The sequence below is a fragment of the Rhipicephalus sanguineus genome, chromosome 8, assembly GCF_013339695.2.
Source record: "Rhipicephalus sanguineus isolate Rsan-2018 chromosome 8, BIME_Rsan_1.4, whole genome shotgun sequence".
Taxonomy (NCBI): Eukaryota; Metazoa; Arthropoda; class Arachnida; order Ixodida; family Ixodidae; genus Rhipicephalus; species Rhipicephalus sanguineus.
This window is the reverse complement of record NC_051183.1, coordinates 131,000,995-131,026,628: the sequence shown is the minus strand read 5'-3', so window position 1 is coordinate 131,026,628 and position 25,634 is coordinate 131,000,995. Positions and strand designations below refer to the sequence as shown.

Here is a 25,634-nt window from a genome sequence, read left to right as displayed (position 1 = left end):
TAATGCAAGGTCATGCTATATGTATTACTTTCAATTGAAAGACCCTGCGGCACAATCTTAATTATACAAAAGTAATATACAGCCAGCAGAGTCAACATGCGGCGCACAACTCCTCTCAAGTTTCAAGGAGGCTATCAGTGCTATCTTGGTAACAGTTGGGAGCATTCGCAACCAGCCGGACAACACATGGGTGGCCCTGAAAAGGACCGTTTCATGGCAGGCAACATTTGGCAAGATTCAGTAAGGTTGAAAGTCGGGTGAATTGGTGACAGAGCATCTGAACACGTAAAGCAGCGCACAGAAAAAAGACACAAGAGGATTAATATGATTCAACAGGACAACTGTTGCACTTGCCACTAGTTTATTCTTTTAAAAAATATGTATATACATACCCACAAGTGCACCACATGCAACAATGACTTTTGCTCATAACGGTGCTTAAAAAAAATTTGAATGTTGTGCACTTGTGCATATGTGTATTACCCCCTCCTTTTTTTCCCTTCAAAATAAGCTAATTGCAAGTGCAGTGGTTGGCCTGTTGAATTGTATTCCTCCTTTCATGTCTTGTTTTTGTGCGCTGCTTCACACATTAAGATGAGCTAAAGCAGTCTTGGTTCATGTTGGGAAGGTAGGCGAAGGAATTTGCTGCACTCGCAGGACTTCGTGGCCTTTTGTGTTGCAGTGGCTGCACTTCAGCACCCTGTAGCAGATACCCAGCTCGCTGTGTCCATGTGACTTCACTCCAGGTCCGAAGTCACGGGCAAGAGAACTGACGATTTTGGCCAGCTGATCGATCCCTTGGCCTCTGTGCACATGGTACCCATCAATTGCTAAGAGCGCACGTCGTGGCTCTTTCGAGGAATTGAGAAACCGATGCTGTGGGAACAAAAAAAATTAGTGCAATTAGAGAAAATGTGATGCATTGAGACAAGAAAGAACTTGCAGATCAACTGAAGTCACTAAACAAAAAGAAAGGGAAGTGAACAACATGGGACCACAGCCTACAGTTTCATAAGATAATGGAAAAATTTGGCAACATAACGTGTTGCTAGTATGCTGCAATGTGAAAATTTTTCACTGCTAGATGGGGCTCAGCCGGAACTTTTGAAATCAATACACGCTCCTTTGAAAGTTTGCATTGCCCCTGTATATGTGGCTTGCACCAGTATCACAGCTTGAAATTACATAGCCATCCACCCCGTGTGTTGAAAACGAAACTAAAACGGAACTAAAACCAAAAACAACAAAAAAAAAAGATATTTTTGGCCGGAACGAAAATAACAAACGTTATCTATTATTTCGTTCCAGAGTGAAACCGAAATATTTTTTATCAGTTTTCAGTTCCTGGGAAAACTTGGTGATCTGGAACAACCGAGGTCATGCAATGTGAGCAATAATACATATGTCAGGGTATAGTGTTAGCGCTTATCTCATGCAAGAATTCCAAAGTTAAGATGTTCAAATTTTATGAAAAATGAAAAGAGTGGCAACCAGAGCTGTTTATATTAATACAAGTGGACTTTCGTGTGCCAGTCACACTAGTGTGGAGAGGGCATTCTCGGTGCTGAAGTTTGTTTTATCAGAACAGCGGTCTTGCACCCTCGATGACGGGCTGCTTCTGAGAAAATGCTCACTCCCTTGACACAAAACATAGAACCTGCTCAGAAAATTCGTAATTCACTTTTGAGAAATTTAAATACAGTAACTTGGAAGGGTGCTAGTTTTGGGGTTTTGTGTGGCTGGCCCAGAAGCCCCTCAGGGACGAGACCAAGACAGACCAGCAACCATCTTTACTCTGCCGAGCCTCGGCCGCAACTGCCCGCTGCCAGTGGCTGCTGAGTGCGAGCTGCGAGCGCACCATCGCTCATCATTCTCTTCTTCTACGGCCAGCACGCTCGCAGCCACCGCTTCTATACTGCCTCCTCCCCTCCGGTGAAACTGGGGAGGAGGGCGCAGTAGCGACTATCCTTGGCCACAGCGGACAGCATGTGGCGTGCACGACCACACGACGGCACGGTTCGTCCACCACGTAACGAAGGTCCCGGTGTTGTCCGTGGCAACTGGGGGCTCCGGGGCTCCGCATCCATTTTCTGGTTAGCAGTCGTCGTGGCAGCCGCCTTGCTGCCACCATTGTGGTTGCCTGCTCTTTCCTGTTGCTGACCTCTGGTTCTTCCTTCCTATAAGTGTATAGAAGCGTATAGACAAGTATAAAAGCGGCGGCTGCAAGCGCGTCGTCCGTAGAAGAAGAAAACGAACGATAGCACGCTCGCAGCTCGCAGTTGTGGCCGAGACTCGGCGGAGTAAAGATGGTTGCTGGTTTGTCTTGGTCTCCTCCCTGACTGGTTTCTGGGCCAGCCACAGCCACGACACCCCACATAGCTCGCGCTAGTCTGTAGCAATTCGTCGTACAGTTACTTGCGCTCCTCTGAAGAATGCGGGAAGAACGTGTTTTACCCGTCCCACGTTCTTAAGAGGAGTGCAAGTTTACCACAAATCTCATGTTTTTATCGTTACTTTACCTTCAAATTTTCGCATAAAAATAAGAACCGTTACAAAACATTTTTTTTTTAGTTCCGGAACAGAAACGGAACTTTTTTCGGTGGAACGAAACTAAAACCGAAACGAAAAACATTTCGTTCCGACACCCTGCATCCACCATTGCGATGAATCACTACTGAAAGCTGACCAACCACCACTGAAGCTATAATGACAGTACTAGAATATGTACCGTACTTACTCGAATCTAGGCCGCTCTCGATTGTAGGCCGACACTCGAAATTCGCAAGGCCAGAAAAAAAAAACTTAATCATGGTACTCGAATCTAAGCCAACCCCCCACTTTCGCACATTGTTTTTTTATAAAAAAAACATCAGCTTAGATTCGAGTAAATACGGCACATGCATTTCAGATTCAATTAATGGTTGCCTGCACATTTGTATAATGCCCCAACTGCTTTGACACTAACTCAAGGAAGCAGCAGCCAACGAAAATAAATATGAATATTTCAGCCTGCCATACATGGAGAACACGTCCAATGTTCATATGTGAAAGACAACAGTGTTAAAGGAGAGAGCCTGGTGCGGATAATAGAAGAATTTTGACACAGCAAGCCTGTGATGTACACTTCACTACATAGTCAAAAGTCTGATAAAAACTTGTCAGATGGGGAAGGTACCAGATTAACATATTAGAACGCGCCTCAAATTTTTTAAAAGTACATAAAATTGATGCTTCGGGACCACTATGGCCCCATTGCTCACACTAAAAAAAGCATCAGTGGGGCGCCTATGTATAGCGTTTGTGCCACAGCGTGCAGGTAGGGCAAATTACCAAATGTACAGCTAGTTCCACATTTTTCCGATTTCATAAAGATTCCATGAGCAAACATGAAGATTACTACTTTGTAGCAGATGGAGTGTATTCAGATAACATCGGTGCATGTCTGTGGACCCCTTTAATTTCGCTGAAAAAAAAAATATTTTGCTGTATGAGTCCCTAGGGCCACGAAACCAATGTTAGTTTTGCGAAAAAAAAAAGTTTGCCTAAGTCAAAAAAATTTGGACGGAAGTCTTCACTCAGTAGAACTGCTTTTCGCGAATTTCCCGAAAATACGATTTTGACGAGATCCTACAAAGAAATTATTGCAGCTGCGAGTCAATTTTTCTTGGCTTACTGTGAGTAACATGCATTTATAAGATGTTATGTTGCAGTTCTGTTGCCCATAACTTATGCAAAAGAAGTTGCAAATATGGCACCTGTGAGGAAGAAGATCGGCAAGCATGAAGGCCCATCGCCATCGGCTGGCACACACCGACAATTCGCTCTCTGGCTACGCCCTGCGCGCTGCTGCTACGATCGTCGCCCTCGTAGAATCCTCAATAAACCCCCCGTAGCAATGAAGTTGTGTAGAATAAACGATGCAACGTCTTTTGCTGTTGAAGCAGGCAAGGCGGCGGTTTCAGCATACCTTGTCAAATGATCTACGGCAACGACAATCCATCGGTTTCCAGCACCAGTGCATGGAAGGGGCCCGTATAAATCGATGCCGACGCGGTCAAACGGGAGGGGTGGGCATGGGAGTGGCTGGAGAGGTGCTGTGGAGAGGTGCGAGACTGGTTTGCGTCGTTGGCAGGGGATGCAAGAGCGGACGTACTTGCAGACGAAGTTGTACATGCCCCGCCAATAATATCGTCGACTGAGCCGCATGTACGTCTTAGACACTCCACCGTGACCACACTGTGGGTCATTGTGGAAAGCGGAGCACAATTCTTTACGAAGATTACGGGGTACGACTAGTAACCATGTGCGGCCGTCGTTGTGGTAGTTGCGGCGGTATAAAAGTCCGTCGCGGATAGCGAAATGCTGTGCCTGGCGTCGCAGTGAGCGAGGTGCCGACGCTGTCGGAGGGCTTGACAAAAAGTTCAAAATGGTGGCGATCCATGGGTCGTTTCGTTGTTCTGAGGCCATGTCCAGGATGTCACACCCATTGCTCAATAATGCTCTAATTTCAGATTTTTTCACTCCGCGTCTATAATACTCGAAATTTCCCAAATTTTCCAGAGATTTGCCACGCATTAGGTTAACCATTGTGCTAAGTATGATTGCCGAGGATGATGTCAGACGCAAACCATAAATGCATATGGTAAGAAACGTCTCTAAAAATAAAATACTTCGAAATTCAGTTTAAAAAAAAAGGCCATCTTCAATTTTCTTTAAACTCCCCAGAATTAAAGCCAAGCACGTGCTCTAACTTAATCTGTAAAAACATGTTGCATTATTTTTGTTAGATAGGAGTTACAAAGCCACCAAAGTGTCCAAATTGACGTCAAGTTCACACACAACCACTTAAAGGGGTGGTGCCATCAAATTTGTGGCTTGTGCATTCTTTGTTGCAAACATTTCTTATTGATCTAGGAAGCATGAGACACACTCCCAAATTCATGTATTCTCTCGAAACTATTTCACATCGCCTTATTTGTATGAACGACTTTCGGTTTCGGTTTCTGGGCGACAAGTTGGACACCGACATCACCGTGTAGGAAGCTAGAACAAGTGCACCCACAAAGTTGTGACACATGCAGTGCTGCATTGTCTGCTCTCGCAAACAGATGCAAGCAACCGTCCGGACGCCTTCAAAACTTGCTAAAATCCTCCATCATCCGTAGATGGTCGGCGAGCTTTCAACAATGACTGGTAAAACCCGTTTTGTCTACGTAACCCAACAGCAGCACCACATTAGTGAAAAGATGTTGCGTGGAGTTTTGCACAAAACTCTCCACAGAATGGTACTGCACTGTTAAACGGAACGTCTCAAACAAAGGTGAAAACCACCTAACGTTATGGAAATTGCAAGCAGTATTGAATCCATTGCAAGAGACTCTTGTCTGCTGAGACAGTCATTTCATAACTGACCTACCTTCATTTTAGAGACTAAAACCTGAATTCACAAGTGCAACCAGTACTTGCTGGAAGCAATCCACACTAACCAGCTGCTGAACTCACTGAATATTGGCATGACTCTGCTGCTCACTACCCGAGGCCAGCAAATGCTGCAATGACATTGCTGTGCCTATAGTCGGGTACAACTTTAGAAGACAGGAGAGGCCCCGCCCAGATGACCGAAGCGCAGCAGCCAATTGCCTCCGCGACTAAAGAAATAGTCCCGCTAGGCATGTTAGGCATGTTCTGCGTCACCGGCTGTCCGGCTCATGACGTCACCTGAAGTGCGCGCCTATTGGTGGAGGCTCGTATGCATCCGCCTTTGAGGGGAAAATGCCGCTGCCTTCTAAAGTTGTACCCGACTATAGCTAATGAAAGCTGTGATGTTGAGAGCGTTCTTTCAGCTGAGGTACAGAGTCGTCCACTTCCACCTTGAACACCGCACCGTGCGGCCAGCACTCCGCGGAGCGCCTCTCTTGGTTGCTTGGGTAACTAGCGTGTATGCGCAGCGACAGCTCTAGGCGGAGCCTTCGCCGCGTCGTCTGCTAAAGCACGGCAGCTCTGCCGAATTGTACTTGCTTTGCGGTGAAGCTAACTTCGCTCTTGCTATGCGTATGCAAATCCAGCATCCGGCACGGTTCAGAAGAAGCGAAGCGACTGCACCTTGTTCCGTCTAGCTTTTGCTGCTAGTGTTTTCTTTCATTTCTGGATGCGATCTCACAACCAATAAACCTCGGTCCGTGCATGAGTAAACTTTCACAGCCGCGCTTGAACTCCTACAACTAAGCAACTCAGCTCCTTTGAGCCCAGTAGCCAGAATGTTCCCGCTTCTCACGCAAATGTTTTTGATCAGCTTCAAAGCTAGGCGCCGCAAAATTGGCGATAAATGCATGGTAAGGTCTGACATAACAGCTTTAAATGTGCGAAAGTTTGGATTGTTACTCGCCTGAAAACAAAAGGATGTGAGCAATTTGCCAATTTCAGAGAAGTTACATTACATTCAGGTGTTATCAGCACTGCGGCCTTCATGCGCTAGCGAATTTAACTCGCCAATACGCCGCCCTAATTTGCTACTCATTTGCAACCATGCTTATTCGTACCATTCATGCAGAAAAATGAAGAAGCATTCTAATAGAGTTTTCAGCTGAACTCATATCACGCAATCAGTTCACCAAAGAAGCGCCGCTGACAAATGATTACTTCTGTAAGCAGGCGCTGAATAAAGCTTGACTCCCCTTTTATGGCTAGGTGACCCAAAGCACCGCGTATCGCTTTATATATTTCTTGGCTCAAAACTTTAGCACGAAGCAGAAAGTTTTTCGTGAGCCTTCAATTCACAGCGCAAACTTATGTTTTTTTTATTGTCGACTTTGTGTCGCCAAACTTTCAGCTGATGAAAACAACCGTGTGAGTAGCGGGAATATTCTAACTGTACGGCACAAAGCATCTGAGTAGCTTAGTTGCGGGAGTGCCAGCCCGGCTTGGCGCCCAACACCAACCACATACCAACCCACATAACACCAAACACCAACCCACATACGCAACGCCAGCCACTTCGTGGAGCGCATGAAGGAAGTGACCGTGAGCAGTGATGAGTGCCTCGTCTCGTTCGACGTCGTGTCCTTGTTCACCAGCGTGCCCATAACACTAGCGGTGTCTTGCGCACGGGCAGCTTTGAATGACGACGAACTCCTGAGTGAAAGAACCTGCCTGAGCACCGATGAGCTGTGCCGCCTACTGGAGTACTGCCTCAAGGGAACATACTTTAGTGTCAACGGGGACTTCTACAGACAGGCCAACGGGACCGCGATGGGAGCAGCCGTCTCCGTTACAGCTGCGAACCTCGCAATGGAGCACGTAGAAGAGGCGGCACTGCGTTCCTTTATTGAAAGGCCGAAAGTATTTGTGAGGTATGTGGACGACTGCTTCTGCATCATAAAGAGAACAGCGGTAGACAGCTTCCTCGAACATCTTAACTCCGTCGACCAAGCAATCCAGTTTACGGTGGAAAGAGAACAAGACGGAGCGCTACCGTTCCTCGATGTTTTAGTACGACGACAAGGCGAACGCATGACCTTCTCGGTGTACCGAAAACCAACGCACACCGGCAGGTATTTGCATTTCACCTCGAGTCACCCCACTGCCCACAAAGCTTCCGTGGTGTCGGCACTCTTTTCACGAGCAAGAGCCATTTGCACATCAGAAGGAGAGAGAAAGAGAGAAGAAGAGAGGGCCGTGGCCGAGTTAAGAAAAAACGGATACACGACAGCTTTCATCCGCCGTGTGGCACGCCGCATGCCGAGAGATCAGCTTCCCCACCGCGGAGACGCACCTGCGAACGACACACGTGACCCTCCTCCCACGCTGGCCACCCCACCGGATACAATGGTATCGAAGAAACCAGCCCAACGAGTCGTCATCCCGTATGTTCCGGGAACTAGCGAACAGCTCGCCAGGGTTCTCGGAAAAGCTGGGGTCACGGTGGTTCACAAGCCGGCCTCAACGCTCGCTCGCTTACTACCGCGGCCGAAAGATCGACCATCCCGGGAGCAACACCAGGGCGTGGTCTACAAAGTGTCATGTGCTGACTGTCCAGCGAGCTACATAGGCGAGAGTAAGTGCTTCCCGGAAAGAATGCGCCAACACAAAAACGACGTCAGAAAGATGGATGGATGGATGGATGGATGCTATGAGCGTCCCCTTTATAACGGGGCGGTGACATGTCTGCCACCAGGCTCGAAGGATAAAAAAAAGAAAAAAAAGAAAAAACCTTCCTTGTTTCATGTTGTCCTAATGCCTTATCTACATTGATTAAATCTATGTTATTATAACAAAAAATATAAATTCACAGTCCATCTCTCTGCCTCTTAAGGCAGAATAACCTTTTTTCCCCCAATTATTTATTTTTGTACTTTATCTCTACTTTTCTGCCACCAATACTCTAACCGTCTCTTACTTATTTCTATCGCGGGCGTGTTGAGCTTTCCATTGTTGTCCCTAAAACCCAAGGCTTCATGTAGACTCGTGCCCACACGTATACCTGGGTGAATATCGCCACATTCAATCAGTACATGTTCCATCGTTTCCTTAGTTCCCCCGCAGCATGTACATAGTTCTTCTTCGTTACTGAATCTCGCTTTATAACTACGCGTTCTCAGGCAGCCCGACCTTGCTTTCCCTCCTTATTTCGTTTTTTCCTTTTTGGTAGTTACTCAGAGCCGGCTTCTTTTCCATCGCTGTCATCCAATAAGGAAATGTGGAAATACAACGCAGTGCCCTTGCAGAGCATTGCGAGAAGCACGACCACAAAATTGACTTCGAGGGCGCTTCCATCATAGAAACGGAAAGGAATCTGGGAAGGAGGCTCTTACTCGAGTCGTGGCACATCCAGAACACACCTGCGAATGTGAACCGGTCCCTCGGAACAATGCCTCCGATCTACGTGCACGGCCTCCGGAATGTGAGGGAAAGAGAAAGGTGGAGCCAAAAACAAGCTGCGACGAAGCCCCCCTGATCAGCACAGTCACCCCTGAAGAAGAGACCAAGCCGGTCTCGAAACGTCGGGTTTCCTCCAAGAATTTGTGGCTGGAGGTATTTCAACTTCTTAATTCTTCCACCCAGCCAGACAGACTTCTGTCGAAATGTTTACATTTAAGTAGGTAAAAAAGCAGTGCGGAACGAGGCGCAGTCGCTGCGCTTCTCGATTTCCATGAGATTAAGTTACCTTCATCGAAGAGCAAGCGCGATTGGGCGGAGCCGCTGCGCTTTAGCAGACGACGCGTCGAAGGCACCACCTACAGTTGTCACTGCGCTTGCGTGCCCCAGCCGCCCGCGAGAGACGCTCCGCGGAGCGTTGGCTGCACGGTGCGGTGCTCAAGGTGGAAGTGGATGCCTCTGTACATCCAAAGGTGAGACAGCTCTTGAATGAAGACCAACATGCTGCACATGCAAATGGCAATGTACGTTAACAAGGGCGCGTAAAAAATCGGTGATCAGCTTTTTGTGAATTAAATGTGTCTTTTCCTAGATGTTATCAAGGCTCTTTATTGTCCTTTTGACTTATCAATTTGTGTAAATGTATTTCATGTAGCATTTCTAAGCTAAACCCCCCAAAAAACATGCAGTTCAATGATGGTTCCACGAAAAATGTGATTTCTCTCAAATTACCAGCTTGAAAAATAGCACCCAATTTTTACCCACTAATTTGAAAAAATATAAAACACAAAAACAAACCACCGTAGTTATGCAATTTGTGTTAGAATGCTTTGGCTTCCTGTGCGACACAATTTGTACAAACCTCACCACCAGACAGGCATAGATGAGTCTCTGGCTAAGAACATGTGCAAGGTTGTAACGAAGCTGATCATTGCGCATCATAGCAACAATAAGGCCATCGTCATCACCATGACCAAAAAATAATGAGCCACCGATCAAGACAACAAATGTGTGTGTGTGTGTACCTTTCATCACATTTACCACCAATCATAACAAGAAACGAGTTCATACATTTGTTCATATTTGTGTGTTATGTGCTAGACAGCTTCACTGGTAACCTGCCTTCACAAAATGGAATGGCTCGAAATTTTTATCACAATTTTACGCACCAATTCAGTCGTACACACAACACATTGTAAACAGTGGTAGTTTAGCACAATAGCAATAATACGCCAGCAAACGAGCAAGGCCTTATCTATAAGAAAGCAACATTGTGCTTATAAAGCCCCTGTTGCTGTGGTTCGTGTTTGTGCACTCAGCATGTATACGCACTGCGCATAAGCACCACGGCTTGACACAGGTTGCCAGTTCCCTTAGTCACAGTGATGGCAAAGCCGCCTCTCAGCAATCACTCCTTTTGCCTTATAAAAAGCATAGAATAAAGTGGGGATGCCTAATATAGATTGTAATATCAAGCACGAATTATGGTGCATGTAAAGAACAGAAGACTGTACAGCAATCCGAATGGCTCCTTTGCACAGTATGAAGGCCTGTCCACCAGGCTGCACAACAAACCGGTTTTTGCAACATTGAAACACATTTTAAAAATGCAAATCCTGTTGAAACTGCAAAAAGTGTGCTAGATTCTATCACTATAATTTACGGTCCTTCCATTTCCACTAGGATATGATAGCACGTTCTAGCCAGTTAGTTGTCTGTGTTTCTAACTTAGAATTATTATGTTTAAGCTGTTGCATTAACGTAGACAGAACTTTCAATGGCAAACTTGTAAGGCATATTGGGAAACACCCAATGGCTCTCTATTGATGAATAAAAGGCTTTTACAGTGCTCTAAAATTGCCAAAGCTCCGAACGAGTGTGACTATTGGTGTTGAATCCTTCGTCTGTGGCAAGCTTTGAGATTGGGCTAGTTGCTAATCCATCTTCAACAAAAAGGGTAGGAGTGGACAACAGACAAAGAAGGGAACAAAGACAACCGTTCCCTTCTTTGTCTATTGTACACTGCTGCACTGTTTGTTGACGATAAACTTCGTTTGAGGTTTCTAGTCTCACTGATATAAGTCGTATCAAAGTTCATGCGTGGAATTTTGTAGATTACCCCTGGTAACTTTTATTGCTCCAAGAGGTCTTTAATATGTGTGAGCTGTCATGTTACCTAGTTTTTTGGCATCTGGGAAATTCTCACACAATTAGTGTAAAAAAATCTTGCAAGTGACTCGCTTATTCCCTGCACCATGGGATGCCCACATACTTTTGCTGTTCCCGTTTGTCCTCCCAAAGAATCAAAGTGCTCCTTCGACAAATAGTTTCCAGGAGGTTACCCACAAAATGCGTGAACTGTGACACATCCTACATAAGTGGAACGAAAAGTTCAAACAAACAACAAAACACCATAAAAAGTGCCTTGAGAAAGGCAAGACATGCTCAAACACTGGTGGATAATTATTCATTGCTAACCAAGCGATTAATTTGGACACCACTGCTCTAATCGCAATGAAGAAAATCTTTATACATCTGATCTCAAATGTGGTATGTGTGCAACTTACTTTAGCTGTACATGTGTTGACCTACCCAGGATATACACCAGCACCCACTGGCACCTAGGCCATAAATAATCACCCTCTTCGCATTCTTTATTGTGAACAAGGGGCCCATAGTGGTTCTGAAACGTTAATTTTAATTGTTGCCTTTTCAAAAGGTACCTCACATACATGAACCCATTTCGTCGACAGGTTTTCATTCGTCCACTGAAACAGATCGAGATAGCAGTGACCTGTGGGCTTTCATTTATTCAAGGGTAACAAAAGTTACCTAACAACGTCATAGTGAGTTGGTTGTCACTGAGAAGATGCGGACACTGGCGGTTTTCTGAATTTGGTATCACCACATACTGATGTTTCAGTCAAACATTTCTTTTCCCATGCCTTGAAAACACTGTCTTACTCTGTTAGTGGCCTTCGGTGAGAAAGGCTAGGATGCTTGTGTCACTACCACTGGTATTTTCCCTGTATCTCAACATCGTGTGAACGCCTTGTCAATAACAACAGTCAGGTATTTCAGATGAACGCATATACACGGGAGAAAATTGCTAGGAGCACTTACAACTAAGTTTTAAAATTCGTTAGAATGCGGTGCGGACGGTACGCATCTACATACCGCTTTAATCGGGTCTGTTGGCAGTGCAGGTTTACCGTGCAGCAATATGGATATGCCATACCGTCGTGGTCGGCATGTCAGTACTTTAACCCGCAAGACCTCTACCGCATCACTTTACCGCAAGCAATGAGCAACTAGCGCGGCTAAAATGTTCTTAAAAAAAGCTGCGTGCCGACCACGACGGTACGGCATTTCCCTCAGCGGCGCGCACCAGTATGTCAGCGTAAACTTACCTCGGCGTTCAAGATTCGAACACACGGCAGGCGTTTCAGCGTAGCCGTCAGCTTGCGGTTCAGCAAGCGCGTTTTCTTGATCTGGCGCTCTGCATAGGCGTCTTCAGAGCTGGAGCAACGTGGCAGCACTTTGAAGACGTATACACCACGGGGGCCACATCGTGCTGCAGTTGCAGAACTAACTTCTAAAATGTAAAGAAAAAACAACCTTCAGTGACTGATGCCACGCATCTCACAATTTCAGAATACGTACCCCTATATTGTCGCATATATCTTGAGGGTCCGCGTTGGCACTGCAAACGTCGTTACCACCAACGTACAAAACGACAGTCTATGCGCTGAAAGTGCATCGCAGAGACGGCCTCAGCCATTCGCACAGCGTCAACACCACCAAAACTAAATGTGCAGGTCTCGACGGATGTTTTCAAGTGAAGGCGACTCCTGCACATGAATTTAACCTGGCTGTCGCCTATCACTACACCGCGCAAAGAAGGCATAACTCAAACAAGACCGGCGACTGCGGTGAGGGTACCGAGTAGAACATAGGCAAGTAAAGGCTGGGGACAAGGCCGAGGAATCGTCGGATCTTTCCCTAGCTACAACAGTACCTGTCTAGGGGCAGGGAGTACCTCCCTATGGTAACGTCAGATCCGGTTTCGCGCCAAACCGGGAGAGCCCCGACTCCGGGGATACGCTTTCAAGCCTGCTAGACGCTGCCGGCCAGTCTGTCCTGCTCGAGTTGTTGAAACATTAGTGGGCAAGTTCGTTAAACAATATGTTACTTGGTGTTCAAGCAAAATGCCCCGCCAAATTGAGCGGAGTTGTCATCCGGAGCAGGTTCAGTGTCGATTGCTCCTGGTGTCGTCTGACAGGCATCAATGAGTACATTCGTATGTATGGCGAGGATTTATTTTCCCTACTGGTCTATGGCCGTGCAGCATTCAAAATCACATTCGTGCCCGTTTCCGACCACCGACTTCAGCGTTTCGGCTTCGGCTTCCGTGTCTGCGTAATAGCTATGTTTTCAGATAAACCCGGAAAAATTCGTTAACACTCGCCGGAAAAATTTTTGACGATTCGGACTTATCCGATGAACTCCGATTTAGCGAGCAATGTGACCCTGCACCGTACTTTATTGAAAGCGTATGGTCTATACGGTCATTGATATGTGGGCCGGTTTTCGACAATATGAACTTTACCTCACGCAACAATTTTGCCGTGCACTCTGTAATGCTGAGATTCCACTGCACCAGGCTGACGGACCCCTTGGCAACTTCTTTTGAGGTGTCCCGCGGCACCAGGGCCGTAGCCAGAAATTTTGTTCGGGGGGGGGGGGGGGGTTCAACCATACTTTATATAAGTTCTTGCGTGCGTGTTTATGTGTGAGTATATGTACGCAAGCAAAACTGAAAATTTTCGGCGGGGGGCGTCTGGATCTCCCCCCTCCTGGCTACGCCCCTGCGCGGCACACCCGATGCCAGGTAATGATGAACTACTCTGAAATACCTGTATGAGATCCGCGCGATATATATTGCGACGATAATCTTTTGAATGACATTTTCATCACCATCGAAAATTTGCCGCAATTCCGCGGACGTCCTGCAGTGTCGGTGCTTGCAACCTTGTACGACGACGAGCTTCCTCGACGTAGGACTTTCATGGCGGACTTGCATATTGTTCAGCACTGTGACGCAGCATCACTTGGAATGTTGGCACAAAACGTTCTTCAGGAGGTCGGAAAGGCCTTAGCCTACGTAGCTGGTTGTGCTCCGATTCAATTCTGAAAATCATCAATCGAAAGGAGCACGCTTCTATTAGTGACAGCAACCTAGCAAATTATATTAGCAGAACTGTTGCTGGGCTACTTAGTACATATATCGAGAAAAATTTATATGCCTAAGCACCTCTAGTGCTTCTCCTTTCTGTTGGTGGTGCTTAATCGTGTATAGGTTTTTCCCCGTAATAAAGCATGCTTGCATCTTTTAAACAAGCTTTAAGGTTGTAATATGCAAAAACGTAAGTGTATTGTTTGCATGTATTCGTGCTTCTGTGTATATGTGTGAGCTTAAACCTTCCAGACAACTGAAATACGCTTCGTGTGTTGTGATGTTTTCCTATTTAGGTATCATTCATTTTGGAGCAGGAGAACAATGCAAAATTGAACTCAGAATTTCGGGTGAAGAAGAAACGAAATAACGCCTACCAAATGAAATGTTTTATCAACAATAAAAAAGACGTTTCGCAATAACTTTAACGAGCACGGTAGCAGGTTGAATATTGAAATAAAACGCGTGCGTTTCCGAAGCAGTTTCCGAGCGCGTTTCCAACAGCAATTGTCATGCAGGGCATTTATTTTTTTTTCTTTGCATATTTTCACATTCTGCGTAATTTGAAGGACAGGTCGTGTTTGGGTGAGTTATAAGTGCTTGTTTTCTAGTTGGAATAAAATAGGCAGGTATTGAGCGTACTGCTACTTCCGGAAACTTCATCGGGCACCTAGCGCTCTTGTATTGCGTAGCGCAAAATTCGCGCTATTATTGGTTTGAATGTGTTTGTCAGCGTTCGGAAGTCTTCCCACGGTCGCACGGTATCTTTAACTAAGCTTATTTTGTTTATACTCTAATAGGTTCACTTAGGAGAAGAGGGGATATTCCACAAATGCCGTTGCACTGCATTTGAGGAATATAAGCAAATTGAGTACATTTCAAGATCTCGGAAATATAGCATGCCCACTAGTGTCTCGCCCATTTAAATGTTGAACTGTTTTTAACAACGTGCATTTATCCAAAGCCGTCCCCCTTTTACTACCCCCGCTGCCTCCGTGTCCCGCAGATATAAAGGTACGTTGCAATGTTACCCAATGCAATTTCAAATAAATTTGGGTATGTATACACGTACAGGCCCTAAAACCAGACTACAACCAGGAAAGCTCAGTTAGGTGGCTTTTTGTAGAGGTGCAAGGGAACAAAAGAGCACTTACTGAAAAACTGGGTTTTATTGCATGGAGTCATAACAAACTTTTTCTTTGGAAGTTTTGTTGTGAGCACTGACCCCCCTCATTCGCTTGCAGGGTGGCTTCCTTTCCTTCTGCCTTGGAAAATTAGCAAGGACGCTTGGTGCGGCATGTATGGTTCCATTTTATTCCTCCCAGTGTCTTGCAACTATAATTTATTCGAACTTCTCAAAAGCATTGTGATCCTCTAGGGAAAACATTACGCGGAATGCTTCAACGAAGAAGCCTTAATCGATCTCGCACACAGCATTGCGGCAAAACACGGCAAGGTGTGGCAAAAAACTAATCCCAAATGCTCATTTTCCTGTGAGGTTGTAGTGTTGAAGCCACCCCGGTGAGAAAACCAAAGGCAGCTTTATTGGGTTCCGAGCAGTTTAATGTTAGAGATACGGGGTGTGACTCTGCATTGATTACTATGCACAAATATACGGCATAAAGAACGTCGAAGCAATAATATCGTTGCTAAGATAAATGCTCATGTATATGCACGAACAAAAGCACGCCGGCCAGGCGAAAGGCTGCTTGAAGTTATAACCATTACAAAATCACTTAGTTCGCATAGCCGGATGTTTTCAGTGGGCACAAATTTCTTGTGACTGATTTTGTTGGGCCATCCTTCAGCATATATTTTTGTCACCGTGAGGAACAAAAGAAAAAAAAAGAAAAGTTTTTTTCTGTCCTCCGCGCGGGGAGGCAACCGAAGACATAGAGACCCGACATACTAGCACGCAGTGTTGGCGGCAACGCGTTACTTTTTTCGGTAATTTAGTAACGTACTCGTTACAATTTCTGATCTGTAACGGGTAACGTACTTACGTTAACATTTTTCGGTAACGTGTGGTTTCACGTTACTCGTTACTTTTTCATCCTGCAGTTGCTTTTCACAGAGCTCGTCCCGATGAGTTTTCTTTTTTTTTTTTTTTTGTCGCAGCGTCGGAGTGCTGTCGGCCTGCCAGGCATTGACAAAGTAAGCGCGGGCGGAGTCGCTTTTGTTTGGCCATGGCCAAAAAACCTTGAACAAATCCGCGGAATCCGCCATGTTTTCGTGGAAGTGGATTGTAGCCGGTGGATTGCTGGCACTTGCGCCTTTTCGTGTCCGAAAGACAGGCGTCCCGCAGAGAAAGCGCAGGGCTGGTTTATTCCATACCATGTGCTGATCGTGACGCTCCGTACAGGGTGGGAGACAAAGAACTTCCCCGAGAGGCTGCGACAACATGAAAACGACATCCGCAAGTTCCAGTGACAAAAGAGTACACTCGTTGAGCACAACGTGGTGACCGACCACCGTATCGAATTAGACAACTCCCGCTTCGTCGACTTAGAGCGGCTTTTTGTGGAATCCTGGCCCATCCAGGTGACAGCTGGTAATGTCAACAGGTCTACAGGTGCGCTGCCGATCGAGAGTCTGCGATGCAAGCAGTAAAAATAAAAATAGAAAAGTGGGCAGAACACAACGATATTTTGGGACAACTCCAGAATGGATTTCGAGTCGACAGGCGGTTAGACGATAACCTGTTTGTTCTCACTCAGTGTATAGAAATATCTAAAATAGAAAATAGGCCCTTGTACATGGCTTTTCTAGACATCACTGGGTCGTACGACAACGTTAATCAGGAAATTTTGTGGGATATATTGAAAGGAATGGGCATAGGCGACGACTGTATACAGCTTTTGAGGGAGATATACCGAGAAAATACAGTTTGCGTAGAATGGGAAGGAATGAGTAGCAAAGAGAACATTGAGATTAGCAAGGGGCTGAGACAGGGACGTCCTTTGTCCCCGCTGTTATTCATGCTGTACATGGTGAATATGGAAAAAGCGCTAGAAGGTAGCAACTTTTATTTTAATCTGTCACACAAACAGGGCGGCGTGATGATTGAGCAGAAGCTTCGAGGATTATTTTATGCTGACGATATTGTCTTATTTGCTGACAGTCGAGAGGATATACAGCAGCTGGCGGATATATGCGGTAGGGAAGGGGAAGCTCTAGGGCTAGGATTTAGTGTAACAAAATGTAGATTGATGGTATTCAATGACCCTTGTGATCAGGCGGTGTCAATACAGGGCCAAGAAATACCGAGGGTGAGCGAATACAAGTACCTCGGAGTATGGATAAATGAGGGTGACAGGTTGATGGAGGTACAGGAATAAGCCTCGGCAGCAAAAGGAAAGAAGAATGCTGCAATAATGAAGCACAGAGCATTGTGGGGACACAATAGGTACGAGGTGCTTCGAGGTCTGTGGAAAGGTGCAATGGTTCCGGGGCTTACTTTTCGGAAGTCAGTGGTGTGCATGAGGCCAGAGGTGCAATCGGGAATGGATATAAATCAAAGGACTGTGGGACGCCTCGCGTTGGGTGCTCACGGGAAGACGACAAATGAGGCTGTAAAGGGCGATATGGGATGGGCAGGTTTTGAGGCGAGGGAGGCTCAGAGCAAAATAAGGTACGAAGAAAGGCTAAGGAATATGAAGGAGAGTAGATGGGCAGAGAAGGTATTCCGTTACTTGTATAGGAAGAGCGTGGACACACAGTGGAGAAAAAGAACTAGGAGGCTCACTAGTAAATATACGTCTGGTAGTGTCAGCAGTATGTCAACAAAGAGCGTTAAGCGAAAAGTCAGAGAGGCGGATAGGATTTACTGGATGGCAGCTATGGAGAAAAAACCGGCTTTGAGTAACTACCTAAAGGGCAAAAATGAAATAAGGAGGGAGGCATTTTTCGACACTTCAATGGGAAGCGCTTTACTGTTTGAAGCGAGATCTGGTTGCCTTAGAACGGGTAATTATAAAGCGAGATTCAGTAAAGAAGAAGAACAATGCACGTGCTGCGGGGAAGATGAGGAAACGGCGGAGCATGTTCTGATTGAATGTGGAGACATCCACCCATGTGTACGTTTGGGCACGAGCCTACATGACGCCTTGGGTTTTAGAGACAATGGAAAGCTGAACACACCCGCGATTGAAAAAAGTAAGAGACGGTTAGAGTATTGGTGGCAGAAAACTAGAGAGAAAGGACAAAAATAAATATTGGAAAAAAATAAGGACATTCTGCCGCAAAGGGCAGAGAACGGAGCTGAAAACAAGTTTTTTTTTTCTTCTGGAGTAAAATAGTTTTAATTGAAGTAAAGACACTAGGCCAACGCTAAGAAAAAAAAAAGAGTAAAGTTTTTTTGTTTTTTTTGGGAGCGTGGTGGCGCACTTGTCACCGCCCCGTTATAAAGGGGACGCTCATATCGTCAATCCATCCATCCGTCCATCCATCTTCGCGTTTTAGCCACCAAAAACCATGGCGCGTGCCTCGTGGACGCCGGCGCGCATGCGCACACTACCTACACGGAAAATGTCCATTGTTCCTCCCGTGGTGCTTTAAAAGCACCGCACTGCATATGGCAGAGACAAGTGCGCGAGGGGCATCTTTGAAGGAGAGAGAGAGAGAGATGTTGAAGGGGAGAAAAAGAAGCCACTACTCAGGGCGTCGTTTGCTCGAACCGCGACATCAAGTTCTCGTCCTCTCCTCATACACTGTAGCGCCCCGGCAAACGTTTCGAAGTTTCACCCGTGACCGTTTCCCCCATCTTTCCTGTCCTCTTTTCTCTTCGTTGGATGGATGTGCTCCTATCTCTTTTCTCTCTATTTTCCAACTATTCTTTTATTCCCTCCTTACCCCCACCCCTACAAGGCACTGCGCCGTGTCGCCTATAGGCAGACAGAAATTAGGTGCCTTTTTCCTTTCCCTAATAACCACTGAAGAAGAACGTTGTCCTGCTCCTGACTGAGTGGCATTTTCTGTTGTCTCAGAGAGAACTACTCGCAAGATGGCAACCGCAGAACCGTCGCCCTCCACCAAAAGCTCCATTTAACTTCCTCAGCGAAATGGTGACCGTATGACATGAACCCCACCTCCCTCGAGCAAAAGACGAGGGAGTTAAACGGAGTTCACGGGTGCCCGTGTGACACGGGTATAATACTGTGTGAGACAAAAATTGCTTCAGGGTGACAAGACCGTAAAAGCATCGCTTAGTTCGGCGAGCTGCCATAATCCACTCTTGACGCCCCTGCTCCTCTCACTGCTTTCATTGGAAACGGTAGAACTCTATAGGCAGTTTTCGGCTCTTCGTCAATTTTAAACCTTTGTGACAGTTCACAATGCAGCAGGAAAGCGTGCCTGCTTTCCCGGACGAGCTCGGGACGACAGCCACAGCCAGAAAAACGCGAGAGAATAGCGTGGAGATTTACTCCTGACGCGCGCGCAATCGGAAAAAAATCACAGCATATCCACGGAGTGAATGATGATGAGTGGTCGAAGCTGCGGAGGTTCATCGGTAAACCGTGAATCTTCCGTGAATTCTGCCCAGTACATCATCACCGACGTGAGATCGGGCGCGTTTATACTAAAGGTTCGATGAGTTATGACGACTTGCAGCTCACTTTAATTTTACATGTACGCTGTGAATTTCCATTGTTTAGAAAACCATTGCTTTAGAAAACATCTGGCGCCTTTCGTTAGGCAGCTGGCGTCTTTTCGTTTTGCTTTAGAAACATCTGGCGTTTTTCCGGTTTGCTTTTACAAAACATCTGGCGTCTTTCGTTGGTTTATTTCATCAATCAACGGCCTTTTGAACAAAATTTTTATTGTTTAATCACGCACAGGAGAAATCTCACCAGGCACTACCTTGGAAGTAAAGAATGGCTGCTAATGGGAATGAGAGACAAAAGAAGTCGGCTTTTAGCTACCTCTGCGAATTTTTTATTGTTCAACAACGCACAGGAAAAATCTCCCACCGGCACCACCTTGAAGGTCAAAGCGTAAGACTGGTTACGCACTACGACTACGACTACTACGACTACGACTACGACTACGAGGGACGAACGGGTGCCGCCTTAAGGGGCTTCGCCCCTAAAACAAGCAAGCGCGACCCGTCCGAGCTACCGGATATTCCCCGCTCTATCCGCTGGGGCGGCGGACGGCGCTGCGCAAGCTTGAGCGTTAGAGTTACTGCATATGCTACCCTAAAGGTAGCATATACAGTAACTCTATTGAGCGTTAGAGTCACTGGAATTGAGCGTGGAGTAAAAATGCAGAAGATCTGTACCCATAGCTTTTCCTTCATTGCCAAGAAAAGTTTACCTTTTCACAGGAGCGCAAAATACGCCGCCAAGCTGGGCTGCGCGTGGTAGTATGGAGGCTGACTTCACATGCTCGGCAGTGCATTTCTGGGCGGTCACGCCTATTTAACGCAGTCCAGAAAGGATTAAGCCGCAATTGAGTGAATAACTGTACCGACGTGCTTCTTGTGAAAGTGCATTGTAGCAGGTGGATTGCTGGCACCTGCACCTTTTCCTGCCCAAAAGACCAGCCTCCCAAAGAGAAAGAGCAAGGGCTCGTTTACTCCATACCATGTGCTGCACGTGAAACTTCGCACGTGGGAGAAACAAAGAACTTCAATGATAGCTTCGACAACATAAAAACGACGTCCGCAAGTTCGAGTGACAAAGGAGAACACTCACTGAGCACAGCATGGGGAAAGACCACCGCATGGAATTCGACAATTCTCGCGTCATCGACTTAAGCCGCCTATTGTGGAATCCTGTCCCATTCAGGCGACAGCGGGAACGTCAACCGGTCTACAGGTGCGCTGCCGATCGCTAGCATGCCTTATCGTGGAGAATAGGCGTCACCCGACGGCTGAAAGACGACCCTGAAAAAGAATGCGAGTGGGACGCGAAACGTAGAATTTTATCTTGTTACGCAAAAAAAAAAATTCGGCAGATCCCACTTACCGTGGGAGTCGATGTTATGCGAAGCATGCGGCGAGTAGCTGACTGTGGCGTAACTTTTTACTGAGCGACACGTTACAAAATCACGCTAAAGGTTTGTATAAATTTGATACGCACACAAATATATGTTGAAGAGCCGCATATGTGTTATATAACCGGTTGTTCACGGTTGGGTAACGCTGCCAATGGCAGCGTGGGTATTACCAACACCAGAAGCGGTAAGCTGATATGTAGTGCTTATACGTGTCCCGAGAACGCACGCACGTTTCATGAACCCGTGTCCATGTGTGCAAGAAGTTCCTGACAGTTCTTGAACAAGGGCATCATCACCGTGATCAGTGAGCACCAGCAGCTGGTCATGACTTGTTATCGGATCCGGTCGTGATCGCGGAGAAAAGGGGTTGACGTGTAGTGAAGTATGAGGTATAGTACAGCTGTTGGAAATCGTGGATGCCTCGGTCACTTCGTCGACAATTTGTCTGTCGATAGAGCCGGCGACATGTCGGAACCTTAAGTCACCCTTCGCGTTGGTGAGGTATATGCTTTCGAGGCTGGTAGGCCTGGATAGTGCTACGTAGACCAACATCAGTGGATGGTGTTTGTCGTATTCGTAGACTACCAGGGCGTATGTGCCCTACGTAGCCTATTCTACAAAGCGGCTGTCAATCAATCCGGCATCATCCTCGGTCAGCATGAGGCCATCGCCCAGCCTCGTAAGAAATGAAGAGGACACTGCGTCGTTCTGGTGGACAAAGTGCACTGTACGGTGCAGTGATGTGGATATCATATATACTTTTCGTTAATGTAATCCTCCGGGGTCGAGCAATGCTTCAATATACCTTGCTAAATCATAGGAATACAAACGTAATGTTTATGACACTGCTATATAAGCTGAGCCAACACTGGAACTACAGACGTTAATCTGATATGACGCCTGTATCGTACGAGTACGCATCGTAGGAGCATCATGTAGTGTTTATTGCTTTCTTTTAAAATTAGATAGCCAGCACCACAACCACAATTGACGTTGCACCAATATTACGCCTGCGTAGGCTGTTTTTCCAAACCCGTTTATAGACCTGGCGTGGCTCAGTGGTAGAATACCTGATTGCCACGCAGAATGCTTGGGTTCGATTCCTGCTGGCGTCCTAATTTTCATTCTTTACATTCGTCGAGTCAACGCTGCCGATGTTGGTTTTCCTTAACGCTCTAGCATTGAAGTTACCATTGTCTGTTCTCGCCATTCCTGGGTAGATATAAACTGTCAATCACCTGTGGCGCATACCCGTACACCGCGGCCCGTGTTAAACGGGTATGTGCCACACGTGTCTAGTGGAAAGGGTTTGACGACGTACGCGACAGGATTTTAAAGTTATTCATGTCGTGACCCGGCAATCATATACGTCAAATCCTCTTACCCTCCCATGCAAATTTTGGTCTACACCATGTGAAGGAGGCGATCATGAGAGCACCCAGACGTAGGCGGCTAGATAGATAGATAGATACGTAGATAGGAACGCTTAAAGTGCCAGAGGTTCGCTAAGAAATTCTTCGCATTTAAAAATCTTTTTACTCACTACCTTGGTTGACGTTCCTCTGTTTCAACCAACGCCCATTAATACTGCTGCGCCACGAACGCTCTTAACCATGGTTAAGCTGACTACGGTTACGGCTAACCACGGTTACAGGTAGCAACACGACAGACATAACCGCATTTAGTCTCCTAACCGTGGTTGTTACAAACGGGTGATTCCAGGAGAGGTCGATAAGGATCCAAAAATTGATATTTTAGATTTGAACGAGTGTTCTATATTTTATGGACGTACCACCCACTAGCCCGAAAAGGAACTTAGTTTTCCTAATAACTGCAGAATTTACGAGACAAGAAATAATCATTACCTGTCATTCTCGAAAGTTCCCGACGATGTAAAACACAAATATTACCGTTACAAAGAAGACATTTTGTGTATGAAATGTGTGCGCAACAAAGAGTAAAGTAACATTGTTTGAAACCTGTAGAGCGAAGGAAACTTCTTTCGAAAAATGTATAAATATGCGACATTTTATTATAGTCGCTACACAAATGATAAGGCTTATCAACTTTGTTTTGGAAGTAAATTTTGCTCCTATCTACCTGCAACTGCAGCGAAGTTTCTGGTTATTGAATTCCTGAGCGAGCGACGCTGAACCTGAACACCCTCACATAAACGCTCGCAAGTTTTGCGGTAATTATGCAGATTAAAGTGAACAATACATCTTTATGCACAGACATTTTTTCCGTGACTAGCACATTAAAGCATTTTTTTACTACTACAAGATTTGCGCGTCTATTTTGCTAGTAGAAGAACGCCATCAAAATTATTGTAAATTTCTTGAGAGTTCATTGATACTTTCTTTGCGAATAGCGTTGATGATTGAATCTCATATTGTGCATAAAGTCACATTGAGAAAAATGGCTTCACCATGTGCCCGAGTCAGAAGCCGTCACATGTAACTCTACAGGCAACCTTACGCCACTATAACATTGCTAAGATCCGATACATTTGTGCAAATAATACTCGTTAAATCAGCATTTTGGGCATATTCGTTGTTCGATTTAGAAGTTTTATGTGAAACATAAATATAAGATTTAAAATATTCTTATTGTGGGTTCCTGCAGCAAAGACACATTGATTAAAATTTGACATTGCGGAGTAACGGCAGAGGTAACGACCGCCACTGTTTTTTGGAAACGGTAACGCGTTACAGTTTTCGTAGGTAACGTAGGGCGGTAACGCGCTCCTTTTTTTTTGATAGGGTAATGAGTAGCGTATTTAGTTACTTCTTTTCAGTAACGCCTACAACACTGGTGGAAGTCAAAGTCATTTCATTACTCTAGTGTGCCTTGAAATAGGAAACAGGAAAATATATATAGACGAGGGTCCCGAAGTGGAAGACTGCAGCGGGACTCTCGGTTAGAAATAGTAAACAAAAAGCATAAAACAAGAAAACTGCGAGCTAGTGAATAAACAAACAAGAAAACGCTAAAAATTCTATGAATATCTAATAGTTAACGTACAGGTTTTAAGACATAGGGGCAAAGCACTATATAACTGCATGAAACACTGATTATAGGAAAAATGATGTATTGTCAAGATCAGAAACAAGAAGCTGCATCAGTGGCGATATCCTGAATGAGGTAACTAAATTTTCATGTAAAAAAGTTTAATAACATGTTTGAATTCATGGAAAGATGTTGAAGTTTTGATAGCTAAGGGTAAGTCATTCCACAGTGTTATGGCCGTGAATGTCGAGGTCATTTTGCCGTAGTTAGTATGTATGATAGGCAAACGAAAGCTATGTGCAAACCTGGTAATATTGTTATTAGTAAGATATCTGGAATCAATAAATTCACATAAGAGCTGTTTATTACGTAATTTATTTACCATAAAAATGAGGTGATAGCTAGACAAGCCAGTTATACGTAATATGCTGTTTTCGCGAAGTAATGGAGACGCATTGGTGAGAAATCGCTGTTGGTGAAGATGCGAAGTGCTGAATAGATGCCCCGCCATGGTGGTCTAGTGGTTATGGCGCTCGACTGCGGACCCGAAGGTCGCGGGATCGAATCCCGGCCGCGGCGGCTGCATTTTCGATGGAGGCGAAAATGTTTGATGCCCGTGTACTTAGATTTAGGTACACGTTAAAGAACCCCAGGTGGTCGAAATTTCCGGAGCCCTCCACTACGGCGTCTCTCATAATCATTTCGTGGTTTTGGGATGTTAAACCCCAGATAATAATTAAGTCCTGAATAGATGACAAATGGCAGGGATACGTACCAGGAGACAATGCCATAAATGATGTGAATGTGAACGAAGGCGACGTATGATGCCAATAAAACACTTCTGCAAAAATGTGATTTTGATTTAATTAGTGCTCTTATACTGCAAGTACATTTTTGTTTAATGAAAGCAATGCGTTCAGAGAACTTTAGGCTAGAATCTAATTTAATGCCCATGAAAAATGCACAGTTAGAGTCCGGGATGATATGACCATCTATAAATAAATCAGATCTGTCTGGATGTATTCTTTGACTAGTTCTGAATGTCATGAACATAGTTTTGTTAGGACTGAAGATTAGATGGTTAGAAAAGCACCATGCAACAATTCGTTCAAGTTCACTGTTTAGGTTACAGATTAAGCTGGGTGGAAATTTATAATGTATGGCGATGGTAGCATCATCCGCATACAGCACGCACTTCCCAGAATTAAGACGTGATGGTAAATCGTTAATCTATATTGAAAAATTAAGGATCCCTGTGGTACACCTTGATTAATAATTTTGTTATTAGAATAAACTGCAGCCGTAAATACTGTGTGCTCTCTGTTAAGCAACTAACTTTTCATGAGGTTAGGCACGGGACCAGTAATACCAAATGACTCCAACTTTAGAAAAATGATGTTGTCATTATTCGTATCAAAAGCCTTAGTAAAGTCCGAAAAAAAAACTGATTTAACTGTTTCCATTGTCAGGCGAGTGACTAATGTAGTCCGTTAAAGATAATAAAGCTCATTTAGTT

The 25,634-nt window shown here is 45.4% G+C and overlaps 1 protein-coding gene across 1 annotated transcript; it reads right to left on the bottom strand.

Annotated features, from left to right (window-relative positions):
• Nucleotides 1–244: 244 nt before the first annotated feature.
• On the bottom strand, nucleotides 245–12,797 carry LOC125759600 (uncharacterized). Its single transcript, XM_049418615.1, has 3 exons — nucleotides 12,538–12,797; nucleotides 12,285–12,469; nucleotides 245–876 (listed from the first exon to the last, which is right to left on the bottom strand). Exons 1-3 carry the CDS (start codon nucleotides 12,551–12,553, stop codon nucleotides 616–618), a joined length of 462 nt encoding a protein of 153 aa, XP_049274572.1. The 5' UTR covers nucleotides 12,554–12,797; the 3' UTR covers nucleotides 245–615.
• Nucleotides 12,798–25,634: the final 12,837 nt, after the last annotated feature.

Excerpts from the sequence above, each read along its gene's own strand:
- LOC125759600 (XM_049418615.1), bottom strand. Across the intron at positions 877-12,284 it reads TTCGAATCTTGAACGCCGAG|CATCGGTTTCTCAATTCCTC; the intron begins GTAAGTTTACGC and ends TTGTTCCCACAG.